Source organism: Panicum virgatum, chromosome 6K, assembly GCF_016808335.1.
Source record: "Panicum virgatum strain AP13 chromosome 6K, P.virgatum_v5, whole genome shotgun sequence".
NCBI classification, from domain to species: domain Eukaryota; kingdom Viridiplantae; phylum Streptophyta; class Magnoliopsida; order Poales; family Poaceae; genus Panicum; species Panicum virgatum.
In genome coordinates this window covers 10163184-10188717 of record NC_053141.1, presented here as the reverse complement: position 1 = coordinate 10188717, position 25534 = coordinate 10163184, and the positions used below count along the sequence as shown (strand labels likewise).

At 44.7% G+C, this 25534-nt stretch overlaps 3 protein-coding genes across 3 annotated transcripts; all 3 read left to right on the top strand.

The window, feature by feature from the left end:
• Positions 1-7675: 7675 nt before the first annotated feature.
• Positions 7676-12323, top strand: LOC120713215 (putative F-box/LRR-repeat protein 23). The gene is made up of 5 exons (XM_039999218.1): positions 7676-8558; positions 9960-10488; positions 11441-11473; positions 11624-11728; positions 11897-12323. Exons 1-5 carry the CDS (start codon positions 8221-8223, stop codon positions 12242-12244), a joined length of 1353 nt encoding a protein of 450 aa, XP_039855152.1. The 5' UTR covers positions 7676-8220; the 3' UTR covers positions 12245-12323.
• A 2367-nt stretch (positions 12324-14690) lies between these two features.
• LOC120711678 (putative F-box/LRR-repeat protein 23) lies at positions 14691-17562 on the top strand. Its single transcript, XM_039997283.1, has 3 exons — positions 14691-14856; positions 15711-16057; positions 16575-17562. The coding sequence occupies exons 2-3, from the start codon at positions 15726-15728 to the stop codon at positions 17368-17370; spliced, it is 1128 nt and encodes a 375-aa protein (XP_039853217.1). The 5' UTR covers positions 14691-14856; positions 15711-15725; the 3' UTR covers positions 17371-17562.
• Positions 17563-22503: 4941 nt separating this feature from the next.
• Positions 22504-25112, top strand: LOC120711677 (nuclear transcription factor Y subunit C-2-like). The gene is made up of 2 exons (XM_039997282.1): positions 22504-22518; positions 24292-25112. The coding sequence occupies exon 2, from the start codon at positions 24325-24327 to the stop codon at positions 25039-25041; it is 717 nt and encodes a 238-aa protein (XP_039853216.1). The 5' UTR covers positions 22504-22518; positions 24292-24324; the 3' UTR covers positions 25042-25112.
• Positions 25113-25534: the final 422 nt, after the last annotated feature.

Genomic DNA, 25534 nt, shown 5'->3' with positions numbered 1-25534 from the left:
TTATGCTCTACTCAGGGGGGATGCTTCCTCAAACCAAGTGCGGCGCTTCTTTGGTGGAAGACAGTGCTCTTCATCTTCGGTTTGAGTACCCTTATCCCAATGGGTTTCTTCAGGTTCTTCTTCTAACATCCCAGCTTCTGTCCTGGGCGCCTCTTGGTTTTGCCATTAGGCTTGGAGAGCGGCTAGGGAGTTCTCGGCTTGTATGGCTCTTTTCCATTGTACTTCCATGTCTTGGATTGCCTTTTCCGCCCTGCGGATTTGGTGCTTCAGTTGTGCTGCCTATTCTTGGTAGAGTTGGTCCAAGCCGGTGAGGTAGATGGATAGGTCGGAGACCGTATCTTCTAATTCTTCTTCTTCCCTCCCAAGTCCTCTCATCCGAGCAATCCATGAGTGTCCTCATCCTCCAGTAGGTGGGAAAAATCCCATAGGAGTCTGCTGGAGATGATATTTGTAAACCACACGCAGACGTCGCAGGGCTTTTCGGGCGGCCTTTTGATAGGTGTCTGGGAAGCAAAAACTAGTGGTGGAGATGAACCAAGGTTCCACGTCAGGATAGCGGGTGCTCTTTCCCACGAAGATCATCATGTCGCACCGAAGTGTGCCCCTGGAGTCATACTCCTGGTAAATGTACTCCGGTGGGTCCATAACTCCGACGCGTTCTAGGCTGAATAGCAACAACTTAGGGAGGCCAGGCTCTGCGGGGCAGATTCTGCCACTCCATTCGTCGTCAGCCATCTGGAACCAGGCAAGGTCCAAAGGTAAGAGCTGTGTGGAAAGATGACTAAGCAGGGAAAGATCTAGTGGAAAACTGGCTTAGAAAAGGTCCTCGGTCCTAAGGGTCACGTCCTACGGCCAACATACGGCTCTGATACCACCTGAAGCGTCCCCACTTAAGTAGAGACTAAATGTGATACAAATATTAGTCCCAGGCGGCTAATAACACATTTATTCAACAGATGGTACAGTCACCGTACAAACCTCCGAGGAGGCGGACACTCGATACAAACGATAATAAGTAATAAAACAGCTATGGTGATACACCAAAGCACGATCCAGACGGTTTCCAGCTCGGGCTCAGAGTAATACGATAGCAGAAGCATCTTGCAAAGGGCCAACTCCACAAGCAAGGTTGGGTGCGGACGCAACCTCTACTCAACGTCTTCAACAGCGAAGTCCAATTCTTTTTTTGAAGAAAAACCACAAATATATATCGGGTGAGCACAAAAGTACTCAACAAGTCCAACCCCATCCACAGAGAGGGAAATACACAGATATGCACAGGATAATTCAAGGATAAGGCTGAGGTTCATTTGCAGTAAAGCTAGATTTTACACATGCAAGGGTTTATTTTTGAAAAAGATTTTCTCAGAGCAATTCCTTACTTGACCGAAAATTGAGTGGGGGTTGATCCTACACAAAGGATCCAAGTTTTTAATGCTACCGGACTCCTCATCCGCAGTAGCTCTCGGCACAACGGCCGGTCACCTTCCAAAACAACTCACACCATGAAATCATCCCTCCCAAAAGTCTAGTTGTGTGACAAAACCGTAACTCGCTCAATACCATGAGCACGGCTATTCGAATAGGTTTTACACTCTACAGAGGTGTACAACTTTACCCACAAGTGGGATACCAAAACACGAACACCTTAGTGTCGGTGCGGATCCCATCAAAGCCATTACCCACCTTAGCTAGACCTGACTAGACAACACGGACTCCACCAAAAGGTCATTGACCTATCACTACGGTTTAACCGGGGCATAAGTCACCACGATATTATCCCTTCTCTTTGGTCATCCGTTGCTCTCAACTCTCCTGATGGCTATCAGACTAACTAGTGGCGTTTATGCTAAGCCGTTGCCACACACAATGGTCGAGTGGTTTGTACGATAGTTGAGTTAGGCCAGATGACACATCAACTCGGTCCTTACTATGACAAGATGGATATCTCCCAACCTCCTTGCTCAACCACAAAGGTACAAGCCTCCAATATGACAATTCACACAGAAATGCTATCCATCCATCTCATCTTAACATTCTTTTCTCAAATATCCCTTATTTTCCCTTCCCACACACTCACACATTTTCCTTTTATAAAATAAGTTGTACCATATTCGTTGTATTGTAATTTAAGCACCAGGTCCTAAGCATTCTAGCAGCGATCAACGTCCAAATAGAATAACTCATATTTAGACATTAATCTAGGTGATCAAGGGATGGTTATAAAAAATCAAGGGGTGGCTATCCAACCATGTTTCAACAGTAAAAGCATATGCAATTTTGTAAAATGGGCCAATAGGTTGTGTTTATATAACTGGGTTAAACATGCAATCAAAGGATGAGATTGAACTTGCCGTCTTCAAAGCCTTCCGGGAGTTCTTGCTCGCGGTACGGTTCCTCAGGCTCCGGCTCGCGGTACTGCTCGGCGAACTCCTCGACGGATTCTCTTTCGTCCACACCGGTATCTATGGCGCACACAAACAAACACACAATAAATAAAAAGAAATAAATGTTTTACCGTTGAGCTCGAACCAGAGAAAATTAAGATATGGGGATAAGAATAATATTTTTGGGTAATTTTCTAATGGCTCGGTCAAAACTATATTAGAAATGGCGTGGTCGAATTTGGGGGCGATTGGAGGTTTTTTGGCGCATGAAATGACAAGCTAACGATGCGTTTAGGGGTTAAACGGGAGTTCAAGGGTCTCTTTGTAAATAGTTTTGAGATGGCAGGGGCTTGATTAGAATTTTGGAAAGTGTTTGGGCTACTCTGAAAATGTGCAGGGATCGATTGGTAATTATCTTGAATGGTGGAAGGGTTGATTGGGAATAATTAAAGATGGAGAGGGTTTCTTTTAAAAGGAAATAGAGAGGGGGGCTCTTAATAGAATAGAAAGGAAGGGAGGGGGTTTTGGGCAAAACTACCCTTCTTCTTCTACCTCACGACCAGGAACAGAGAGGGGGAAAGGAGGGGTGGCGCCCCTGATTCCGGCCACTACGAGTCACGGCGGCAGACGGGAGGAGTGAGAAAAGAGAGAGGAGAGTGTTGGGGTTCGATTCCCCTCCTCACCTTGGGCTGGGGCGGAGCGAGGAGGTGCGCCCACGATGGCCGGCGGAGGCGGGCGGAGCTGTGTGTGGCAACGGTGCTGGGAGCTTGGGGAGGGGGCTAGGGGCGGCAGTGAAGGTTGTGGTGGTGAAGGGCGACGAGAGGGGCCTATTTATAGGCGTGGAGATGCGGTGGAGGGGTGGGGGCGCCGGACTGCGAGCTCTGCAACTCGTTAATGGCGTTAGGGCCAACTCGGCCACTTGCGGGCGTCGCGGAGTGGCGCGAGCGTCGAGGCCGTCGGCGTGCAGGGAGGGGTGGCGCAAGTTGAGGATGGTGGAGGGGGGCCGGCTGTTGTGCTCTTCGTCGAGCTCTGCTCGCGAGCAGTGCGGGCTCGGGCGGCGGTGTTGTGCTGGACGACGGGCAGCGCGTCGAGCACAGGCGACGGGACGGGTCAAGTAGGGGCGAGCGGCGCGACGAGTATCCCGGCACTTGGAGCGCATGGGGGCGAGGCGCACGTGCAGCATGTGGGGCTCAGGGGCGTGTGTAGGCAGAGAGCAGGAAGAAGAAAGAAGAAAGGAGAAGGAGGGAGAAAAAGAAAAGAAGAAAAAGGGAAAAAGGAGAAGAAGAATAGAAGAGAGAGAGGAAAAAGAGAGAGAGAGAGAGAGAGAGCGGCAGTCGGCAGGATTCGCGGCGACGGTTGGGAGCATGCGACGGCTTTGGCGGAACGCGACGCACGCAGAACGAGGAGAACAGAGAGATGAGACGGTGATTGGTGCGGGTGTCGGGACGGCGGATCGCCGGGAAGGATTTCGAAGGATTAGGGGCTCTGACGGAAAAGGGGTTTAGGAATGATTTGAGCTCAATGATGAAAGGAAATTTTGAAAATTATTTTTAGCACACGATTTATCTTGGTAAATTTTCGGGATGTTACACAATAGAGCTCCCGGCGGCGGCAATGGAGATGGGGTGAAGTGGAGGCTAGGGTTTGGGCACAAGGGGGCGGGCTTTAAAGGCGAGGAGGAGGCCGAGGGGCGCGGCGCCCGGCTGCCCGTGGCCACACTGGACAAGCCAGTGGCCACCGGCGTGCGCCACGCCCCTGCTGCAATGCGGGGGCGAGAAGGCACGATAGGAGGGTGAAAGAGGCAACTGACATGTGGGCCCGTGCAAAGAAAAGAAACAGTTGAAGTTTGAAAATCAAAACGGAGGTGTTCCCGGGCTAAAAAATTCACAAAATCTTTTTTGGAGGAAGATAAAATCATCAAGAATATTTTCCAACAAGAATCACTAGAAAAGTTTTTGCAGATTGGTCACAGAAAAAAGAACAATCAGCAGTTTTTGAATTTTCCAAGAATTCTGTAGCTCGATTCAAAGGTCATAAAATCCTACAAAAATATTTTCAATTTAAAATTTGCAATCTAGTATTTAAATAAAAATTTTGGAGGCCAAGTTGCATAGCATAAATTGAACTTCCTTCACACGCACATATTCAAACATACACACATTTGAATTTAAATCAAACCGCACATGCACATGCTGCTCCATTATGCATTAATGATGCTCATGATGATGTTATTTTAAATTTCAAACATGATTAGCAAGTTTGGGTCGTGACACTCTGATACTGCCAACTATATATAGGATCAATAAATGTGTGCTTGCATTTTGTGATATACCCAGGGTCGTCTCCAGGAATTCGAGGCCCTAGGACGAAATGCAAAATGGAGCCCTAAAATATATAAAATAATATGTCAAATATAACTAATATGTTTTTTCATGTAATTATGTAACTTTAGTACGCATTATTTCAAACATTATTTTGAAATATATCAGACAATAATGGTAAAATAATAAATATACAACTAACCTCATGTTCTACTAAAGACCAGCATTCTTCTCGTATTCTTAAAAATGCAATCTTCAATTATATCATACTGGAAAGAATTATTGATGTCTTCGGCAATATTAGCATCATTACCTCTCGAGTCAATGTTACTAGCATTGTGATCTCGACCGCCGGCATTTTTAGCATCGTCATCTTGAACAATTGTTGTAGCAGGAGTCTCAGCTTGATCTACTGCAGCATCCCCATGACCATGATCATCATTAATTGGTGGAGTTTCTCTCAAAACAAATCTGCACTCTTTTGAGATTGAGCTGCTGCTTCGAGTCTTTGCTTCTTACGTTTTTCAGCACCAGACTCGTACCTCCTTGAAGATATTATTATTAATTAGGATTGATGAAACAAATAAACAAATGCTTCTTGAATTTCTGTTTTTAATAAAAATAAATAAAAGCAAATCAAGTTTACACCACGCTTCATAACTAATCAACAAAGAAAAGAAGAGATTGAGAAATGCAAACACCAAACCTGCCGTGGAGTGGAGCGTGGTGTCCTAGAGATGTCGCAGGGTGCCAGGCACTGTTGTTGACTTGTTGCCTCGTTGGTCGGTCCTCCCGGAGGCAGGGGCCGGTGCCCAGCAGGCAACGTACGCGGCAGCCCGGTGGATGCACACGCGCAGCCCAGCCCTAGCTAGCAGCAACAACGACCGGACGGCGATTCGTATTCTATTTGGTTGATGATGATTCGCTTGCTAGAGTAGAGCGCCTAACTGCCGATTGGCCCTGGGCCCAACTACTTGGGGGGGGGGGGGGGGGGGGGGGCTCCGTTTGGGGGGGGTCTCTGGCATCGCCCAGCTAGCCCGTGGCCATTGACGGGCCTTGTATATACCTGTACTTTCTGTTTGCACGTGCAATGATCCATGCTCCTGACAAAGAAAAACATTCATGAACCAAGTCTCATTTTCCTTTACATCAGTAGTTCCGTCAATAATGTTTCCTAGATGTTTTTTGTCAATCTCTGTGTCAATAATGTTACCTAGAGGTTTTTCTTCAATCTTTATGTGTCAATAATGTTTCCTAGTGGTTTTTCTTCAAATCTCTCAAGCGACTTACAACAGGGCGTTTGGTGAGATTATCGTTTATTTTTACCAACAAGCAGCTCTGTTGTCGGTTTTTTCTTAGTGCTACAACATGTTACCCATTTTGTTTCATGCAGCCGGTTATAAAATGGGCCCGGTCCTGCAATTGCTATAAAAATAGTCCAACACTAGATAAAGATCTAGTGGTTGATCCCCCAATGAGAGAGGGAAAAAAGGAAAAAAGAAGCTTTTCCCACCAGAACCGGTGGGCTGCTCCGACAACCTCCATCACCTCGGATGACCTCTCAGTGAGGATTCGAGTTCATGCTCAGGGTTAAGGTTCGGGGCTTGGATTTGGGTGTTATTCAATTAGAAGGATGGCCGGGAGAGGTGGTGATGGGTTGATGGTGGCGGTTACATTGCTGGTCGGGCGGTGGAGGATAAATTGTGGGCATGGTCGGAGGTGTGGGCAAGGAGAAGGAGGTGGAGGATAAATCTCCGGCCGGTTCCTCCCTCTGCGAGATCTCCGGCTAGTTCCTCACTCTACTCCTCCCTCTACAGCGGCCAATCCCTCCCTCCGCGGGATCTCCAACAGGCTCCTCCGCCATGGCGCTGCGGCCTCGAGCCCCGCCCCTCCTCGTCCCTCACGCTCTGGCAGAGGTGCGGTGCGGCGCGCGGCGGGCCGGAGGTGCGGACCGGCGTGGTGGAGGCTCGGCGGCAGAAGGTGGAGGCGCAGATGCCCGAGTGTTGGGGAGCTCACCGGCGGCTATGCCTGCGACGGGCCTCCACTCCCCCGCAGCCTCCCCCGCGCCGGTCGTCAGAGGACCTCCGGGCGGCGCCCATGGGGTAGCTTCAGGTGTAGGTGCTCGTCGCGTGCGTCGTCGGCCCGTGCCCGCCACCTTCCCTCGCCACGCAGCGCCGATGCCTGGAGGGAGGGAGAAGAGAGAAAGGAAGAAGGAAGAAGTTGAGCCATTTTATAGGTTGTGTTTCAATCATGATTTTGTAATGTTGCAGTTGCCATTTCGTGATGTTGCAACTGTGCTCTTAGGACCAACATGTTGCAAACGGGATTTTGCCATGTTGCGGTTGTGATTTCGTGATGTTGCAAGTGACAATTTATGATGTTGCAATGAGTATTTTAGTCAACATAAGATTGAACATTGCAAGCAACGTGGTGCTGATGTTGCGGTGTGTTTTTTCATTGTCAACAGATGGCTAAGAAGTTTTTCGTTAATAATATGGCTAATAATATTACTATAGTAGCTAATAATATGGCTACTTGTAAAGATTAGTAACAGTTACAAGTAGCTAATAATATGGCTAATAATATGAAACTAATTTCATTGGGTTTACCTTTTTTAAAAGGATCCTTTCTTATGACAACTTTTACGGTCTCATATCCAAAAACAAATGTTTTCAGAAGAAAAAAAAAACACAAAAAACGAAAGGGAAGAAAACTGGGCCGTATATATAGCACTCAAACATTAGGCCATAAGGAATCGTACAGCCCGACCCAACTAGCCCACGGTAATAGTTGCAATCGAACCCTCGCTCCGACTCCGTTGCCTGGGGCCTCCGCCTCCGCCGCCGCCGCCGCTACAGGCGAAGGTAAGAGATGGCTTCAATCCGTCTTGTCCAGGCCGCAGAAAGGCGCTCTCGTTCCTTGTTCCAGGCCAGTTCGTCTGCTAGGAAGATCGCGCTTACGTACGCGAATCGTCGCTTCCTTGTGGTTGCTTGTTTTCTAATTATGCTTCTACATCTCTTTCTTGGATGAATATGTGTGCATCTGTGAATCTTGTACTGCATTGGTATTTTTCCGCCTGAAATTACATTTTTTCTACACAAAAGATATATTTTCCTTCTCAGCAGCAGCCAGCGGATGTTTTCTTTCCAATGGATCTTGAAGCACATTGCATAGGAGTTTTTGTTTTTAACTTGCAAAGTGAGGGCCGTAGCATCGAAATTTCTGCAATTATTTGAAGCTACATCAGCGTAGATCATGTTCCCGGGTCTTTCTTGTTAAACTGTATGTATTGCAAAAGAGCTTGTGTTGATGGCACGAGCTCTCGTAAATGCAGCACTATCTGTGGTGATGTCAACATACCAATACAGAGTTTGATCTGAAATGTCTCTTGTCCTACAACTTCAATGGTTTTATCGTTGATGTTATCACGAATGAATGCGCATTTGTGCATAATCTTCACGCAAGTTAGAACCTCACTGATAATCACTAATTCTTAGGTGTTTTTCTGCACAATGGATGTGGAGCCAAGCCCCTTGATTGTGTCCCCAGCTAGGGATTGGTCTGAGCTTCCACTTGATGCCCTTTCCACAATTTTCATGAAGCTTGGGACCATTGAGATCTTGATGGGCGCAGGCCTTGTGTGCCGCTCCTGGTTGGTGGCTGTGAAATCACCAGAACTGTGGCGCTTCGTGGATATGACAAACCATCAGATGGTTTTCTCAATGAACGGTGGGCCAGAGACCTTGTGTGCAATGGCCAAAGTGGCCATAGATCGCTCTGATGGACGAATGGAGTCATTCAGGGCTCAGATGTTTGTTACAAGCGAACTCTTGGATTACATTGTGAGCAGGTATTGTTCTTATCATGCTGAATTTCAGTTCTTTGAACTTGAAATACTTTCTAAGCTTGCGGGGAGTATAGGATTTTTTTCTGCAGCATTACTCCTAGTGACTAGTCTCTTTACTTGGTTACTTTGTGTTAGACTTATGCGGTGATGCGATACCTTCTTCAGGTCAATATTATGCTTATCAGGACAATCTTTACGTTGCCTCCACATGTTAATTACCTATTTTTTTCACGGTACTCCCCGTAATTCCTTTACATTTGTCAGCACCGTTACTAAGTTTATGTGATTTCCTGAAGGAATCATACTATATCAGACCAAGCTGGCCACTAAATTGCACATTGTTTCAATATGCAACCAACAAATCGCATGGGCACAGGCTTTTCCTAATTGGTAGATTTCATGGAAAAAATTGACAAAAAGTTTTTTGTTATGGGCAGGTTTATGAATGGTACGTTTACTAACCTGGATGTTCATAAAAAAAGTGTCTTATTCGCTGCTACTTGGGGAAAATGTCATATGATACTTGTCTTAAGCAGATATATGCAGTGATTGTTACTTGTTAGCATTAATCTTGTTAGTAGAAAGTTGTCATTGCTAGTAGTGCTACATTTCAGCAAATAGTCAAGGAGAGTAATGAACAGATCAAAGGAGGCAGTGACTGCATTAATTAGGAGGATATCATGGGCAGGTTTATGGCCCTATATCAGATATATATACATGAGAAAACAACGAGGGCTACTGCAGCCTGAGTCAACAAAATACTTATATGCTGTGTTCTTATGGCTGTGCCACCAGAGTGTGTTTGTGATAAAAAAAAACTAGGAAAGTGAGGGAGTGATTTCCAACAGTAATACGGTATCCTCATATCTTGATGCTTTGCTCATCAGAAAAGTCCACACCCCGCCTCCACAAAGTCATATACTTTTCTAGTGTAACGGGTACTACTTATTTTCCTCGTTAGCACCACCTAGTATGTGTATGTGCTGCTTACAAGCTGTCTCAACACATTTTGTTTTTCCGTTAGTATATTTTGGTAGTTTTGAAGGAATCTTGCTAGATAAGACCAATTCAGCCACCAACTGCACATTTAGTATGCAACCAACAATTGCATGGTCTCAGGATTGCCCCGACTGGTTAGTTTTTATAGAAAAATGCCCCCAAAATTGCAGTTCTATGGAAGGGTTTATAGATGGTACATTACTCATGGGAATATTGACATGAAAATGCCTTATGCAGAGCAAAGTGTGTGGTATGTTAATTAGTGGCTAGTACAATAATCTGACTTCGCTTTAGGAGAAACTTTGAGTTATGTGATCTACAATTCTTACAACTTGGTTAATCTGCAGTTGCATCATATTGTTCAGTCCACTAATCAACTGCCCCCTTTTGTGCTTCACTCTGCAGGGCCAATTCATTGAAGAGCATACAACTAACTAATTGCTTGTTTCTTTGGACCCACAAATTGGGTAGGTTTGCATCTAAATGCCCCCTTCTGGAGGAGATAGAGTTCTCTTACCAAAAAATGCTACCTGAACTTATCAGGCATATTGGTAGTGTGCACCCAAATCTGAAGTGTCTAAGAATTTCGTTACCATCCATTTACGAAGGCGGGGTACATAGGGAATATGACGATTCATGGGAGGACATGAAAAATGAAGAGGCCTTTGCCATAGCAGAGAGCTTGCACGAGCTGCGGTTTCTTCAGATGGCAGGCAGATGCATGTCCAACGAAGGAGTGTATGCCATCATCAAGGGCTGCCCTCACCTCGAATGCCTCGACATCACCAAATGCTGTGATGTGGATGTCGACGATAAACTCCGTTCTCACTGTGCCAAGATCAAGTGTGTCTTGTTACCCAAACCAATGGGTTGGTCTTCACTTCCTGGATTTGCATGTCAAATAGAGGACAAGGCAAAGACTATGATCTCACCGTAGAGGGGAGACCTTCTATTCATGATTAAAGAGCAAGGGTTTCTTAAACTCAGGCCTCTAATCAATCTGACCTGAATAGAATATCAGTTGAGTATTCTATATGTAGGTATCCAACTAATACAATACCTGAAGTTATGCCATAGCAAAGATATGGGAAGATATCCTCGCATGTATGGTCTAGAGATATTTGTGATGGCATGGAGCAATTGACTCCTTGCTGAGCCATGTGTGCCATTAGATATATTATCTTTATGATGGAAAAATATCAGCCACATGGATGTATCGTCTATAGCTTCCACTGGATGCTCTCCTCAATTTTCATGAAAATCAGACCATTGAGGTCCCAATACGCGCAGGGCTTGTGTCTTGTGTGCCACTCATGGTTGGCAACTTTGTTTTGTGGATATGTAATATGACGCGCCACCTTTTCTAAAAGGGTTTTGATACAATGTGTGCCATGGCAAAAGCCGCTATACATTGATCTGAGGGCCGCATGGAGTTATTCTGGGCTCAGAGTTTTGTTACTTGTGAACTCGTGGATTACATAGTGAACATGTATTGTTTCTTGCCATGCTAAATCATCCTAAGAACTTGGATTCATCAGGACAAGAAGGAATATACACCTATTGTTTCTGTTAGTTTATTGCAGTTTATCAAAGGAACCGTGCTACATTAGGCTAAGTTAATCTCCAGCTGTGCCATAATTTCAGTATGCAACTTCAATCACTTGTGATTTAGGCTTGATGACCAGCGATCATATTGGTTGGTTTTTAACTAAGGGAAATATAGCAGAAAAGTCTGCAGTGCCATGAAGAGATTCCTGGACAGTACATTCACTTAGGGGACATTAAAATGATGGAAATGAGTTACATGCTGTGTTTTGGGTAATTCGATTTTTTTACATGACATTGCCCATTTTGTTTCATCTCCTAAGCATTTTTGGGCTTTGCAGGACCAGTTTGTTGAAGGGCATTTGACTCGCTGGGTTCGCAGCTTAATGCCCACTTTTAGAGGGAATACAGTGATCACAGTCACATCATAAAATGCCAGCAGAACTTTCCAGATATGTTGGCAGTGTGCGCCCGCAGCTGATGTGTCTAAGAATCCATATGCAGTGGTTTGAATCCATATGCAGTGGTTTGATTCTGATCAGATGATTCGGGAGATTGCCATGGAAAATCCTCAAAATGATGAGGATGCATATGAGGAGCCTGAGGAGGCTTGTAAAGCGATGCAGACTGTTAGCGGCTTCGGTCACACCACACACACAAAGTGTACCGGCTCCCAGATCATTTTGGGCTGCTTCACACAAGCCGACCCAATATGAAGAGGAACAATAAAATGATACTTGAGTCCCCCACCCCCCAAAGACTAGTCCAATGGGTGAGTACCCCCTCACATTTATAAGTTGTACTACTTTACTCTCCACAAGCAAGGTGAGACTATTTCCAACACTGACAAGATTGATGATCAGCTTTGGTTAGCTCAGTACGATTATAGCTGCCCTGATCTTCATGTCATCGGAGAGTATGAGGGTAAAGACTACAGCAACATTGTGCGCCGTCTTTCAGAAGAGGAGGATATGGATCTGTGCGCTGAGGGGGAGATGGATGATGGTTCATACGGAGACGACTACTGGCAGGACTATTGCTCGCCCCCATCGTCCCCTGATGAGTCCTCCCGCCCTGATTTGAGCAAAGTGACCTGTGATGACACTAGGTTCTATACTGACATCCATGAGTACTACTCCCTGTGATCATCTCAGTGCCTTGTTTGGACCTTTATGCTGTGTGCTTTAAATTGTGTCATGGACACGTGGTGTGTTCTTTAAATTGTTTAAGGCTGTCTGCACTCGTCGTACTCCAAATTCACTCTCTAAACGGAATATTATGTCCTAATCATCAAAATTCTCTGCTCTATATCCCGTTCTTCCGCACCTATCCATACTGCACATCTCTCTATACCAACTACCACAAGTGGGACCCACACCACATAATTTTTTTCTTTTCTTTATTCCCCCTCCTCTCTCTCTCCTCTTCCACGTCGCCCCTCGGTTCCGCTCCGCCAGCTGCTGCGCTCCTCCTCCCCCTTCCTTGGCTCGAGCTCGCTGACACCACCATGGCCAACGACGAGCTCCGCGCGGCCGAAGTGGCGGGACCGCGGCGGCCCATTTTGGTGAAAATGTGTTTTGGGTAATTCCATTTTTTACATGACATTGCCCATTTTATTTCATCTCCTAAGCATTTTTGGGCTTTGCAGGACTAGTTTGTTGAAGGGCATTCGACTCGCTGGGTTCGCAGCTTAATGCCCACTTTTAGAGGGAATACAGTGATCACAGTCACATCATAAAATGCCAGCAGAACTTTTCAGATATGTTGGCAGTGTGCGCCCGCAGCTGATGTGTCTAAGGATCCATATGCAGTGGTTTGATTCTGATCAGATGATTCGTGAGATAGCCATGAAAAATCCTCAAAATGATGAGGATGCATATGAGGAGCCTTGATGGATGAGGCTTGGAAAGCCATGCAGAATAAGGCTGTGCCATTGCCGAAAGCTTGCACGAGCTCTGTCTCTCTGAAGAATGCTACCGTGTTGACATCGATAATGAACTCCTAGCTCGTTGTGAGAGGGTCCGGCTTCGATCACACCACACATGCACATAAAGTGTACCGGCTCCCAAATCATTCTGGGCTGCTTCACACAAACTGACCCAATACAAAGAGCAACAACAAAGTGATACTTGGGCCACCCCCCCCCCCAAAAGCAGAAATCCTATATACAGTGGCGGAGGTAGGATTGGGGTCAAGGGAGAGCTGAATCAATGGAGTTAGGGATTGAGATGGATTTTTAATGGTGAATTAATGTTTTTGCTACAATATTTTGAGTGTAATTATTTGTTTTAGGGGGGCTGGAGCCCCCCAGCCCCCCCTTTGCATCCGCCGCTGCCTATATATCTTCTGGAAGATTTTTTCTTCCCCATCTTCCAGTGTTTGAGATTCGTACAAACTATCTCATCTATTGGATCTTCTCAACCCTAACCTTCTTCCTTCTTCCTTCTTTGCCCCCTTCCTCATCACGCGCAGTTGCCGCCGCCGAGCCCGCACATCCGCCTGCCCGCCGTGCAATGCGAGCTGCTGCTGCTCGCCGCCGCGCGCTGCTGCGCGGCCGCGGCTGCTGGCTAATGCGCGCTACTGCGTGGCCCCCGCTACTTGCTACTGCGGGCTGCTGGTGGGTGCTGCTGCGTGCTGCCGCGTGGGGCTGCTGCAAGCTGCTGCTGCGGGCTGCGGCGGGCTGATGCGGGTGCGTGACGCGGCGCCGCCGCCGTTGTAGGAGAAACGCCTCGCCGGATAAGAAATTTGCAACAGTTTTATTTAGTATTTTCAATATTTTATGTTTCCAATTTTAATATTTTGTCTTTATAGTTCCAACATTTTGAAAGACAAATGTTAAACATATTTAATAAAATGTTGAGTTAATCTTATCAAAATGTTGAATATATTTGCAGCAAATAATTGAGTCAAAGTGGACTTCAAAAATAAATGGCTTATCTATCTTTCAGAAGCTAGATAGGAGCCCCCAAGACTAGTTCAATGGGTGAGCATTCCCTCACACTTATATATTGTGCTACTCTACTCTCTACAAGCAAGATGAGACCAGTATTGGGTGGGACTATTCCCAACACTGATAAGATTGATGACTAGCTTTGGTTAGCTCAGTACGACTATAGAAGCCTCAACTAAAAAAATCAGTTTTAAAATTTAGAGGTGTGTAAAAGCATGGTTTAGAAGGAAAGAAAGGCCTCGAGTGGAGTTTATACAACTCCTAAAAGACATGTTTTTAAATCCAATAAGGTTTATCACATTCAAACATCTAGTAGCTCTCCATAATAAAAATTTTGTTTATAAATTTCCCAACGCTTCAAAACTGCTTGGTGTCCAAGCGTTGCCTAAGTTTTTCTTCAAAAAAAAATTTAAGCGCATTAAACTCGATGAACTGAAGACGTGCATTAAACTTGATGAACGGAAGACTTATATAGGTTTGACAGTGTCTGAACGATTCATATTCAAAACAAATTTGATAATATTTGAGAGTGGATTTTTTTTCTAAAATATATCAATCAATATTGTAAAAATTTCAGAAAACATTTCTCTTTTCTTGGGTTTTCTTAGGAATACAATAGAAATACAGATGGCGGCTAAGGCCCATGGAGTACTCGACAAAAATCAGAAGCAAACCGTCTCCGACTCCTCTACCTCCACTGTGCCATTTAAGCGCCGCTGCCAACCCTTGGCCGGCGAAGTTGCCCAGGAACCTCGGCCGTCGCCGTCACAGTCGCCGCCACCGCCGCCGCCGCCGCAGCCGGCGAAGGTAACGAGAACTGAACGATCTCCCGTAGCTAGCTAAACGTGTCGTCCTTTTCATTCAGCGCCAAGATCTTAACTCCCCCTCGCGTTAGGGCTAGGCGCCGATTCGATGGGATGAAAATGTTGAATTCCTCATCGATGATCGGATTGAACGAGGGATCGAGTTTGTATCCATTCCCCCGTAATGTCGCTTAGTATTTGTTTTCCCTTCCTTCCGTCCCAACCGAGTAAACCCTCTAGTACCGGTTCAGTTCATCGTTGTTCACTTGTTCTTGTCTCAGACTTTTAGGAGAGGATTCTGAATATTTTTGCTACAGAAAGTTCTGTTCTTTAATTTGGATCCCAGTTCGATATAAACTTTACGTTCAATTCCTTGCGTTGCAATCGTTCCCCCTCTCTTGTTTTCTCTGCAACAGCCACCACACGTACGTGTTCTTTGCAGGGTAACAGTTTTTTTTATATATAAAGATCAAGCATCATAATTTACTTGAAAATTTGGGCTTGTTCCAGTATAAATTATTCAATGCCCCCTAATTTTTTGTCTCAGTAAGTTATCCGATTTTGTGTTGAAAAATGAAAGAAAAACGAGGCATATGTGTTCGTCTGTTGGATGGAATTGGCCATATGCATTAGTTGATTTTAAAGGCAGAAACTCATTCCTTTGTCTAAAAAAATATGTAGGATGGAACAGTCTACTGTAATAGATTATTGCAAACATAGTGCTATCTAGGGTGGCTTTGATATTTCAATCTAGTGTTGATCTAAACTGTCTCTAGAACTTCATGAGATTTTGTATATCGTATCATGCTAGGTATCAACTTCATGAGATTTTCACTCATAATATATGAACATTCTTAGGTACCTTTTTGCACAATGGATCTAGATCCAAGCCCCTTGCCAGAGGCAACTATGAGGGATTGGTCTGAGCTCCCACTCGACCCTCTCACCTCAATCTTCAAGAAGCTTGGGGCCATTGAGATCCTGATGGGCGCAGGTCTTGTGTGCCGCTCATGGTTGGCAGCTGCGAAGGCACCAGAACTTTGGCGTTTCGTGGACATGACACGCCACAAAATTGTCTTCTTAAAGAGCGTAGGTACCATGTGTGCCATGGCAAAAGTGGCTATAGACCGCTCTAATGGACAGATGGAGTCATTCTGGGCCCAGCGGTTTGTTACTAGTGACCTCTTGGATTACATTGCCAGCAGGTATTGTTCTTGCCATGCTAAATTTCAGTTCTTGCATTGGAACTAGCTAGTTTGGGGGCTTTAAGAATTTAAACTTTGCCGGATCATCAGATTTTTAATGATGTGTTACTTCCAGTATTTAACTCCACTTAATAATTGTACCAGTTTCGATCATGGACACGCCTATTAAGTATAGATGAATATGAATCTCCCGTATGTCACCGTCACCCAACTGCATTTCAACCATAATTATAATGTGGTTTCTTGCATGACTTCTGTTATATTTGTCCAATTCAGCCACCGGTTGAACATTTGTCTCGGACCTGCTAACATCAGTTGCTTATTGATTCCCCCCTATTGCATTGGACTTTGGCTTGACCAGTTTGATTATTTATATAACCTGATTAAGAGCAGGCCACAAATTTGTTAACTTCGTATAATCATGATCTGATATAATGTTTTGGCGTTGGGTTAACTCTCCAGGTATTTGGTATTGCCCATTTAATTCCCTTTTCCCTTTTTATGATTATCCATGCAGGGCCAAGTCTTTGAAGAGCATTCGACTCATTGCATGCTTATATATTTCGGATGTGTCATTGGTTAATGTGGCAGATAAATGTCTGCTTCTGGAGGAGATAGAGTGCTCATATCATAAACGGCCAGCAGATTTTTACAGAGATGTTGGCAATGTGCGCCCCAAGCTGAAGCTTCTAAGAATCCATGTCGAGGAGTGGTATGATTCTGATCAGATCAGGCGTGAGATTGAGGAGGAATGTCGCCAGCAATTTGGTTACAGTGACGAAGACGAGGAATCTGAGGAGGAATCATTCGAAGCTTGGGAGGCGAGGAAAAATGAGGATGCCTTCGCCATTGCAGAGAGCTTGCATGAGCTCCGACTTCTTCAGATGGCAGACAACGGCCTGACAAACAAAGGGCTATACGCTATCCTCGAGGGCTGCCCCCACCTCGAGTGCCTCGACATCTCCAGGTGCTCCAATCTCCGTATCGGCAATGAACTCCGAGCTCGATGCGCAAAGCTCAAACACGTCTGGTTACCTGGACAGCCGAATAAGGTTCACTGCCCTGATCTTCATGTCATCGGAGAGTATGAGGGTAAAGACTACAGCAACATTTTGCACAGTCTTTCCGAAGAGGAGAATATGGATCTGTGTGCTGAGGGGGAGATGGATGATGGTTCATATGGAGACGACTACTGGCAGGACTACTGCTCGCCCCCATCGTCCCCTGATGAGTCCTCCCGCCCTGATTTGAGCAAAGTGACCTGTGATGACACTAGGTTCTATACTGACATCCATGAGTACTACTCCCTGTGATCATCTCAGTGCCTTATTTGGACCTTTATGCTGTGTGCTTTAAGTTGTGTCATGGACACGTGGTGTGTTCTTTAAGTTGTTTAAGTCGTGATCTGTTTGGAAAGTTGGATGGATTGAAATGATTCATATGTAATTTAGTTAAGCAGGATTACTTTATAGGCCCACTTGGCCACAGGTAACAAGCTTGAGTCACTTGATAGCCTCTTAACGTTCAGTTTTGCTCGTTTTGGACTTTATTATGGCTGTTCATAGGCATCTAAGCCATTTTTTTCCTTCTCTTTTTGCTGGTGGAGGCATCTAAGCCATTTCTTTTTTCGGGTGGAGGCATCTAAGCCAATGGTTGCTACATTTTTCGTTGATCGGCATGGCCTACAAGAATCGAGACATAGTTTTTGGAAGAGCTTATTGACATCAATGGTTGCTAATATTCAATGATTCTCCATTTGAAAACTCAAAATAACATTATTCCGGCCTTTGTAGAGTTTTATAGAGTTTATAAAAATTAAAAACCCGTAAGAATCCTTGCCATAAAAATGTAGTTTCATATATATGATGCAAAATTATAATCATAAGTATTTTTAATATGAATGCAGGCTATATCACACCACGTTATACTTCTCTATTATATATACAGCACGTGTCACTTTATCCTAGCCATGTACGAGGTATAAATGTAGTGTAATATTTCAGTACAAGAAATTCATTCTATATAAATGATATGTTTACTTAATTTTATTCCACCTTCCTTTAGGAATATGTGTGTCAGGTAGATTTTCACAGTATTTTAATTAATTACTAGCATATACGCCATTGAGTTGCTATGGTCTATGTTCCATACATTACTAATACTAGCGTAGACGTGCATGATTTAAAAAACCTAATTAACTTTTAACGTGTCCCTAAACTAAGACTAACAAGAAGGAATACGAATTACAAGCAATTCAATTATTTTTTTTGAACTTCTTGTATTTTGGAACTTCTTGTTAATTTGTCCTAGAATTTCTAAAATAACTTGTATTTTTTTAACCGAATAACTTGTATTTTGGAACGGAGAGACTTGGTGACTAAATTTAATCCATTCATATTTGGACCAATAGTCTAAACTTTAGGTGGAACCAATATAGAAATATTTTCTTTTGTCCTTGCATCATGCTGTTGTTGTGTTGCATGTCCCTAATAAGGGTAGTTTAGTCTTTTTCACATTTATTGGTTGGTTTAATTCAAATTAGATGAATTTGAAGGACTAATAGAAAACCTTAGTTAAGGTGAAACTAAATTTTGACCTGCATTTGAGTTCATATATTTAATCATTTGTAATAATTGATTGAATTTTACATCTTTAGTTTAGTCCATGTATCTATCTAAACGGGGACCTTGATTGTCTAGCGTTTGGTTTACCTGCGGCCCCACCGACCAGCTGCGCTACAATACGAGAACCTTTGATGCCCTGTTTGGTTCCCTAGCAGTAGCGGGGTTCACCTTTTCGGTCGGAAAGATCGAAATTTCGGTGATTTTTTTCGTTTTCGGTGAACACCGGGATACGAATTTCGGTCCGGAAAGTTTGTGATTTCGGTTTCAAATTCAAAAGTATGAAAGTCAAACTTTGGTCAAAAAAACGAAATTCGCTACAGTGAAAACGAAATTGTGAACCCTGTTCCCTAGCACAAATTGTGCTAGGGAACTTTGACCAATAATTACTAGTATTAAATGAAGTCAGTTTGCAAAACTAATTTCACAACCCATCCGCTACTTCGCAAGACGAATCTAATGAAGCTTTTGACCGCACGATTAGACGATAGTACTGTAGCATCACTGTAGCCAAACGAAGATTTTTTTGGCTCATTAGATTCGTCGCATAAAGTTACACCTATATGTGAAAAGGTTTTGCAAATAGATTTCGTTTAGACCTCCATGCATGAAAGATTCTCGCGCTACTGTTCATAGCACGAGGGAAACAAGGCCCGAGTTACCCTACCACCGTCGGACAAGGGACAAGCCGTCGTTTCGTCTTACTCCCTCTCCCCTGATTCGGCGGTTGCTGCTCGTGCTCGTCGTCGCGTGTCGCCGCTGTGAGAACCGCCCAATTTAATACTATTTTAAACGAACCGCCGGTCATTATCAACCAGATGAGAGTTAACACGTGCTTGCCGGAGAGCGTGACACGTGTTATCCCACATCTAGAGACACGAATAACCGACACGTCATTCATCCAAAATAATATCAAATCCGGTAGTCCCGGTATGTGCTCCAACATACGCCCAGGATCAGCATATGCACATACCGTTTACATTCGAATACATCGCCAATAATTCACAAAGAGCAGTTTTACACACTTAATATTACAAGTTCAATATAGGTGGGTTTCAAACTTCACATACAAGCCTTGGGCTCACGAAAGTCATATTAAACAGAAACATAAAGTTTATTGCATTTACATGCTCTCGCGAAGCTCGATTACGATAAGGACTTACTAAAGTAATGACGCCTTGCTCAAGAACGTCATTACAGCCACCACGACCTACTCTTCCCCCGCGTTTGGATCAGCGGGGTAGAAATGGCCGAACACCACTTCGGGCTCACCTGCAACTAGGTCTAGAAAGCAACCTGAGTACAAAAGGTACTCGCAAGACTTACGCGGTTACGTATACAAGGATCATGCAATGGCTCAAGTAAAAGCTTTAAGGTTAAGTAATTATTGCATAAGCACTAGCTCTCTACACTATCACCTAGCAGAATTAATTAATCTTGCCCAACCCCAAACCATTTTAGTTGATTAAGAGAGTAATATAAACTATAACTGTTCAAAGCTGTAACATGAACCATTCTCATCATAAACGATAATCTATGAGGAGTTCATGGGTTAAAGAGCGTGCTCATAACCGAGAGCGCGGCAATTCGAATTGGTTATAACCTTGCAAGGGTGTACTACTTTACCCACACGACGCAAGGACCATGCGACTCACCCAACCGGCCAAAGTTGGATAAGGGGGCACTCGCGACAACCGTTCCCAACATGGCTCAATCATTGAACCTCACACCTAGATTACGAGTAGAGACTTAGTTCCACCAGGGACATCTCTAAACTTTCCTACACATAGGTCCACCTGGGGATACTCTAAGCCTCTCTGCATAGCCTGTAGCCACGTATCTAGGACTGCACATCAATGATCAAGTCAAGGAAGGTAATTGGCTTATCCGTTCCATTATATTGGATATGTGGTAGCACGGAAAGGTGCTCAAAACCGACGTGGTCCACTCGGTCCTTAATCGATCCAAGCGGACTATGCCCATGTGACTACATTCTCTAGGCCCTAACATTCCGCTCAAATCTCGATACTGCACTCCACTTGCCCCAGATGCTCAAGTGCGATCAAGGATAATCGGGAAAGTGTGATACTCCAAACCAATCCTTTCTAGCAAGCAAAAAGAGTATTCTAAGCAGGGCTAAGCATCTAGTCAGATTAAGTTATTAGCTGTCTAACTAGTGCCAAGGATATGAATAAATGAATCAAGGAAGGAGAATGCATCAAGGTAGGTACAAGCATGCAATACATACATAATATATAACCCAACAATACGCGGTGAGATAGCTAACTAAATCAGATTAAATAGGTGCAAGGAAAATGCTTAGCTGCTTGCCTGGGTTAACTTCAGATTCGACCACGAACGGGACTCCAGGCTCGGGCTCAACGGACTCGGCGGCCTCCACGGGTTCGTTCTCCGACGGCTCGGTTACTAAAATGCATGAATGCGATGCACGAATTAAGAAACGAACTAAACAACAAGCATAAATCAAGAAACAATTTGAGCATGCAGATGACAATGCAAAGAACTCAAGAAAACTGGTTTTGCAGTAAAATCTTTTTCATATAAATAACCAAAAATAAAATAATTTTCAGCCACTCTAAACAAAGTAAATCAGAAAAGGAATGCAAACTCAACTAAACAAATCCAAGAAAATTATCTTAGCTACAAGGCATGAAAACAAAGCTAACCAAACTGCTTTTTCTATTTTATCACTTTCCAGTAAAACGTTCTATACTAAACCACCTTTTGGACAGCAAGCACGAAATCGAAATGAAACCCTAACCAACAGCAGGGAAACACATGAGTAAGTTGCACTAATGTAAACTACACCTTACAAGGAGTCTAACAAAATTTAGTTTGACATTTTTCAAGTAGTATACAAATAACTAAGCAATAAACTCACTTTTGCAAGATAAAACTATAGATAAATCTACAACAAAGTAACATACAAAACAATATTTTTCCTAAGTATATCTCAGCTAGTGGAATCCAACAAAACAAGTTTCATAATTTTTGGAGCTATACATGAATTTCTAGAGATTTTACAAGTTTGCAGAAATATAAAACCTAAAGGAACCCTAGCTAAATTGCTAGGTACACCCGGCTTCCACGCCCACAGGCGCTGACAAGCGGGGTCCGCTGGCCAGCGACCCACCCAGCCGGGTCAAGGCAGGGCACGCGCCCTGACCGCGGCGTGGGCGCGGCCACAGCGTACGCGCGGCGCGACGCGCGCGCGCACGCGCGGCGACGGCGGCGGCGGCGCGAGGCGGCGAGGTGAGGCGAGGCCGGAGCAGGCTGGAGGGGGCGCGCACGGGGATGCGGAGGTGGCGGCGAGTCTCACCGGCGGTGACGTAGGCGAGGAGCAGCGGCGGACGGGCGGCGCGACGAGCAGGGGCGGCGGCGGGGCGAGGGCGCTTGCCGCCGGCGCTGCAGGAAGGGAGAGAAGGCCGGGTGAGGGCCAAAATCGGAGGAGGAGGAGGAGGAGAGCTACGTGGTGCGCGCGCTAGATCAGGGAGAACCTCACCGTCGGCGACGAATCGCGGCGGCGACGAAGCTCGGGGGTGGCGGCGGCAATGGGGAGGAAGGGCTAGGGTTTGAGGCGGGGAACGGGAACGGGCCGGGCGCGGATAAGGAGAGGGGTGAGGAGAGAGTGAAGGGGCGGCACGGCTTGCGAGATTGGCCGGCACGTGGCACGGAAGTCGAGGTTGACCGGCGACGGGCGACGCGTGCCGCGGCGCCGAACAGAGCAGGAGAGGGAAAGGGGGGGCTGACAGGTGGGGCCCGGCGGGATTTTTATTTTCTTTTCCTTTTTTTAGGGCTGTGACAGCCGCGGCCTCCGAGGTAACCGCCGAACGACCACCGTCGTCCTTCGTCTCTACTCGTAGATTCTTCTGAACTCGTCTTCTCGTCGCTCCAGGGTTTTGGTTGCTAGGGTTGCGGCGCTTCTCCGTTTGTTGGCGGCGCGGTTGTTGGTGGGTGCTTTCTTTGCTCGCGGTTCCTAGTTCCTTTTGTACGTTTCCTGTGCCCTTTTTGGCAGATTTTTGCGGCCCTTTTGTTTGATTGCGACATCGGGGTTCCCGGTCCTCTCGGATTGGGGGTTTCTTGGTAGTTGTTGACGGTGACAGATTGAACAGTAAACTGCCATCAGATAAAAGAGCGCGCAATTCCTCTCCTTTTAGGTTGCTGTATCGTTGTGTTTCAATACTGAGTAACTCATCAATGATGAGACGCATGGGGAAAAGGCTAGGATGGAGATTTTCATCTCTTAATGACAGGAGGGGGAGGGGGGGGGGGTGTTTGACTTGATGGGACAAGAAAGGTCAATCCTTGTTTTAGTCTTTTGGTCAAAGCACAGTGAAAAAAAATGTTTCGACTCGTATGACCGTATCGTATCTGAACTTTTGCGCACGATGCGAATAAACCTCTGTCGATGCAGAAACTTGTGTTGCTGATATGTATTGATTGGGAGATTAAGCGAGGTAATTCGAGGGGGGATTGGCCATGGAAAAAAAAATCTTCTTTTTGAAGTCCCACGTCTATGTATGGCTCTAAGAGGTGGAGTAATATTGTAGGGAATTAATTGTATATGTGAACATTTATGGTCTTTTTTCTATGAAAAAACATTGCCCTCCCAATTAGTAGGTTGGCAGTTGGTACAGCCATGGATGGCATCGTGCGTCCATTTATTAAGTAGTTTGGATATTGATCTCTTCAGAGTTATGGGATTACCAACATGAATTCCCAATCATGTTGGTGTCATATGGAATGCCACGTCAGCATGTTCCGTGACTGGGAACTGAGGACCTTAGTAGACCTGCACGTCATATTAGTGGGTCAACACTTCTTGTCCCTAGCCATCTAATTTACAGATGGGAAATCAAGTGGTAAATGACCTAACATGACTTGTCATGTAGATTTCAAAGGATTGTAAAATTATTGTCATGAACGTTTTGGATGAGAAAAAAGAAGGTTTCTACAAAGACAGAGTTAGTAGCTGGAAGCATAGTCGAATTTAAAGGCTCTTGTATAATTTACTTATACAATTTTGTATCTGATATGATAAGATTTAAAATCTGTAAAGTAATCAAGTTAAGAAAAATATTTTTGTGTTAGTTATGTGATGTAAGACTAAATTTTCCATATAAATATCACATTTTGTGATTACATTTGCATAACTTATCAGCTATGTGTGTTACTTAGCTCAAGGTCAGATCCTGTATTCATAGCTTTATTGCATCTTATACCAGGTAGCCTAACACAAACAATTCGATAGTGTTCCCTCCTTAATTATGATTTATATGCTTGGCTTCTTGCAACTTGCTCCATTTTAATTTTTTTGTAAGTCTTGAGGTTGTTGTGCCTGCAGTGTGAATTTCGTTGTTCTATGCTAGTATCGTTTAACAATTTTGCTTCAGTTATTTACTTATTTTGTATGGAGAAAGTGAAAAATCTGACATGTATGTCTTCTTTGACGAAACATTTTGTTACTATGTTTTCTTGCTGTATTCTTTTTCGTTTCAGGAAATTTATTCTTGCTGAATACTGTGATAGGCTTGTAGAATCTTAGTCCTGATGAGTTATTGAAATGAACATGTAAGCTTCTGTGAATGACAGGTCCTGCAGTAGCTGCATTCTGAAGTGCAGTACATGGACATGGAGAAGCAACCCTCAGAGACTACGGTGAATCAAGGTATGACAAATGGTGATACCCCTGCAGCATTGGCATCTGTATCACCATCAGCAGGCACCTCCATTGCTCCAGCGTCACAGGATGCTCCAGTCGATCCAGTCATCCAGCCTCATTCCTTAGATCAGAACCAGGTTGCATCCCAGCAGACCCATAATAGCCATCAGCAGCAACAGCTCCAGGCCTTCTGGTCCGGCCAGCTGGACGAGAGCAAGCAGACAACTGATTTCAAGACCCACAGCCTTCCCCTGGCAAGGATCAAGAAGATCATGAAAGCCGATTCCGATGTCCCAAGGATCGCGGGTGAGGCACCAGTGTTGTTTGCCAAGGCTTGTGAGATGTTCATCCAGGAACTAACACTGCGGGCGTGGTTTCATGCCGACGAGGACAAGAGGAGGACGCTGAAGAAGAATGATGTCACTGCCGCACTATCAGGGACAGAAGTCTTTGATTTCTTGGTAGACACCGGTCCATCAGACAAACTTAAGGGTGATGGAGCGGTTTTGCCAACGACTACAACCGTGCAGGAGGAGGATGACGATCCCTATCGTGACTACTGCTGGGATGATTACTCTCCCCCCTGGTCCCCTGATGACTCCCCTGGCCCTGACTTGCGCAATGTGACTTGTGATGACCCAAGATACTATACTTACATCCATGAATACTATTCTCTGTGAGAGAACAGTGTCCTGCTTGAACTGCTGGGGAGTGTGGCTACGTGGTTTCGGTCACTGTCATAGTGTTTTGGAGTTTGAATCTATAATATGGGCTTATATATATATATATAAACCCTGCAGGACTTTTGGTGTACTACTGGCAAGCCTGTGTAGCTTAATGGCCTAATAGTGTTCTGCTATGATCTTTTGGCCTTGTGGTTTGTACTGGTCCAACTGGCGTACTGTATTATAATTTTATAGGTTACTGCATGTACATCAATGCATCTGGTAATGAAAAAGTGTTAATTTGGATATCGGCATTGCCTCCATGTGTGATGTAGTTTTGATGTACAATTTGGTATTTTAATATGGTTTTAAAAGTAATAAAACTGTGGTACTGTGAAAGTTTTTTTTTTCTTTGAGAAAGAACACTAAACATATGGATATAATACAATTTACGTTGATGGAGGAAATAGAGTGCTCATATAATTGCAATGCTCATAAATCCATGCCT

Coding starts and splice junctions, on each gene's coding strand:
- LOC120713215 (XM_039999218.1), top strand. CDS start 8,221: ATGGATGTGGAGCCAAGCCCCTTGATTGTGTCCCCAGCTAGGGATTGG. Junction 11,474..11,623: donor AAGGGCATTTGACTCGCTGG/GTTCGCAGCTTA, acceptor ATCCATATGCAG/TGGTTTGATTCTGATCAGAT. Junction 11,729..11,896: donor CTTGTAAAGCGATGCAGACT/GTTAGCGGCTTC, acceptor CACATTTATAAG/TTGTACTACTTTACTCTCCA.
- LOC120711678 (XM_039997283.1), top strand. CDS start 15,726: ATGGATCTAGATCCAAGCCCCTTGCCAGAGGCAACTATGAGGGATTGG. Junction 16,058..16,574: donor TTGGATTACATTGCCAGCAG/GTATTGTTCTTG, acceptor TTATCCATGCAG/GGCCAAGTCTTTGAAGAGCA.
- LOC120711677 (XM_039997282.1), top strand. CDS start 24,325: ATGGACATGGAGAAGCAACCCTCAGAGACTACGGTGAATCAAGGTATG.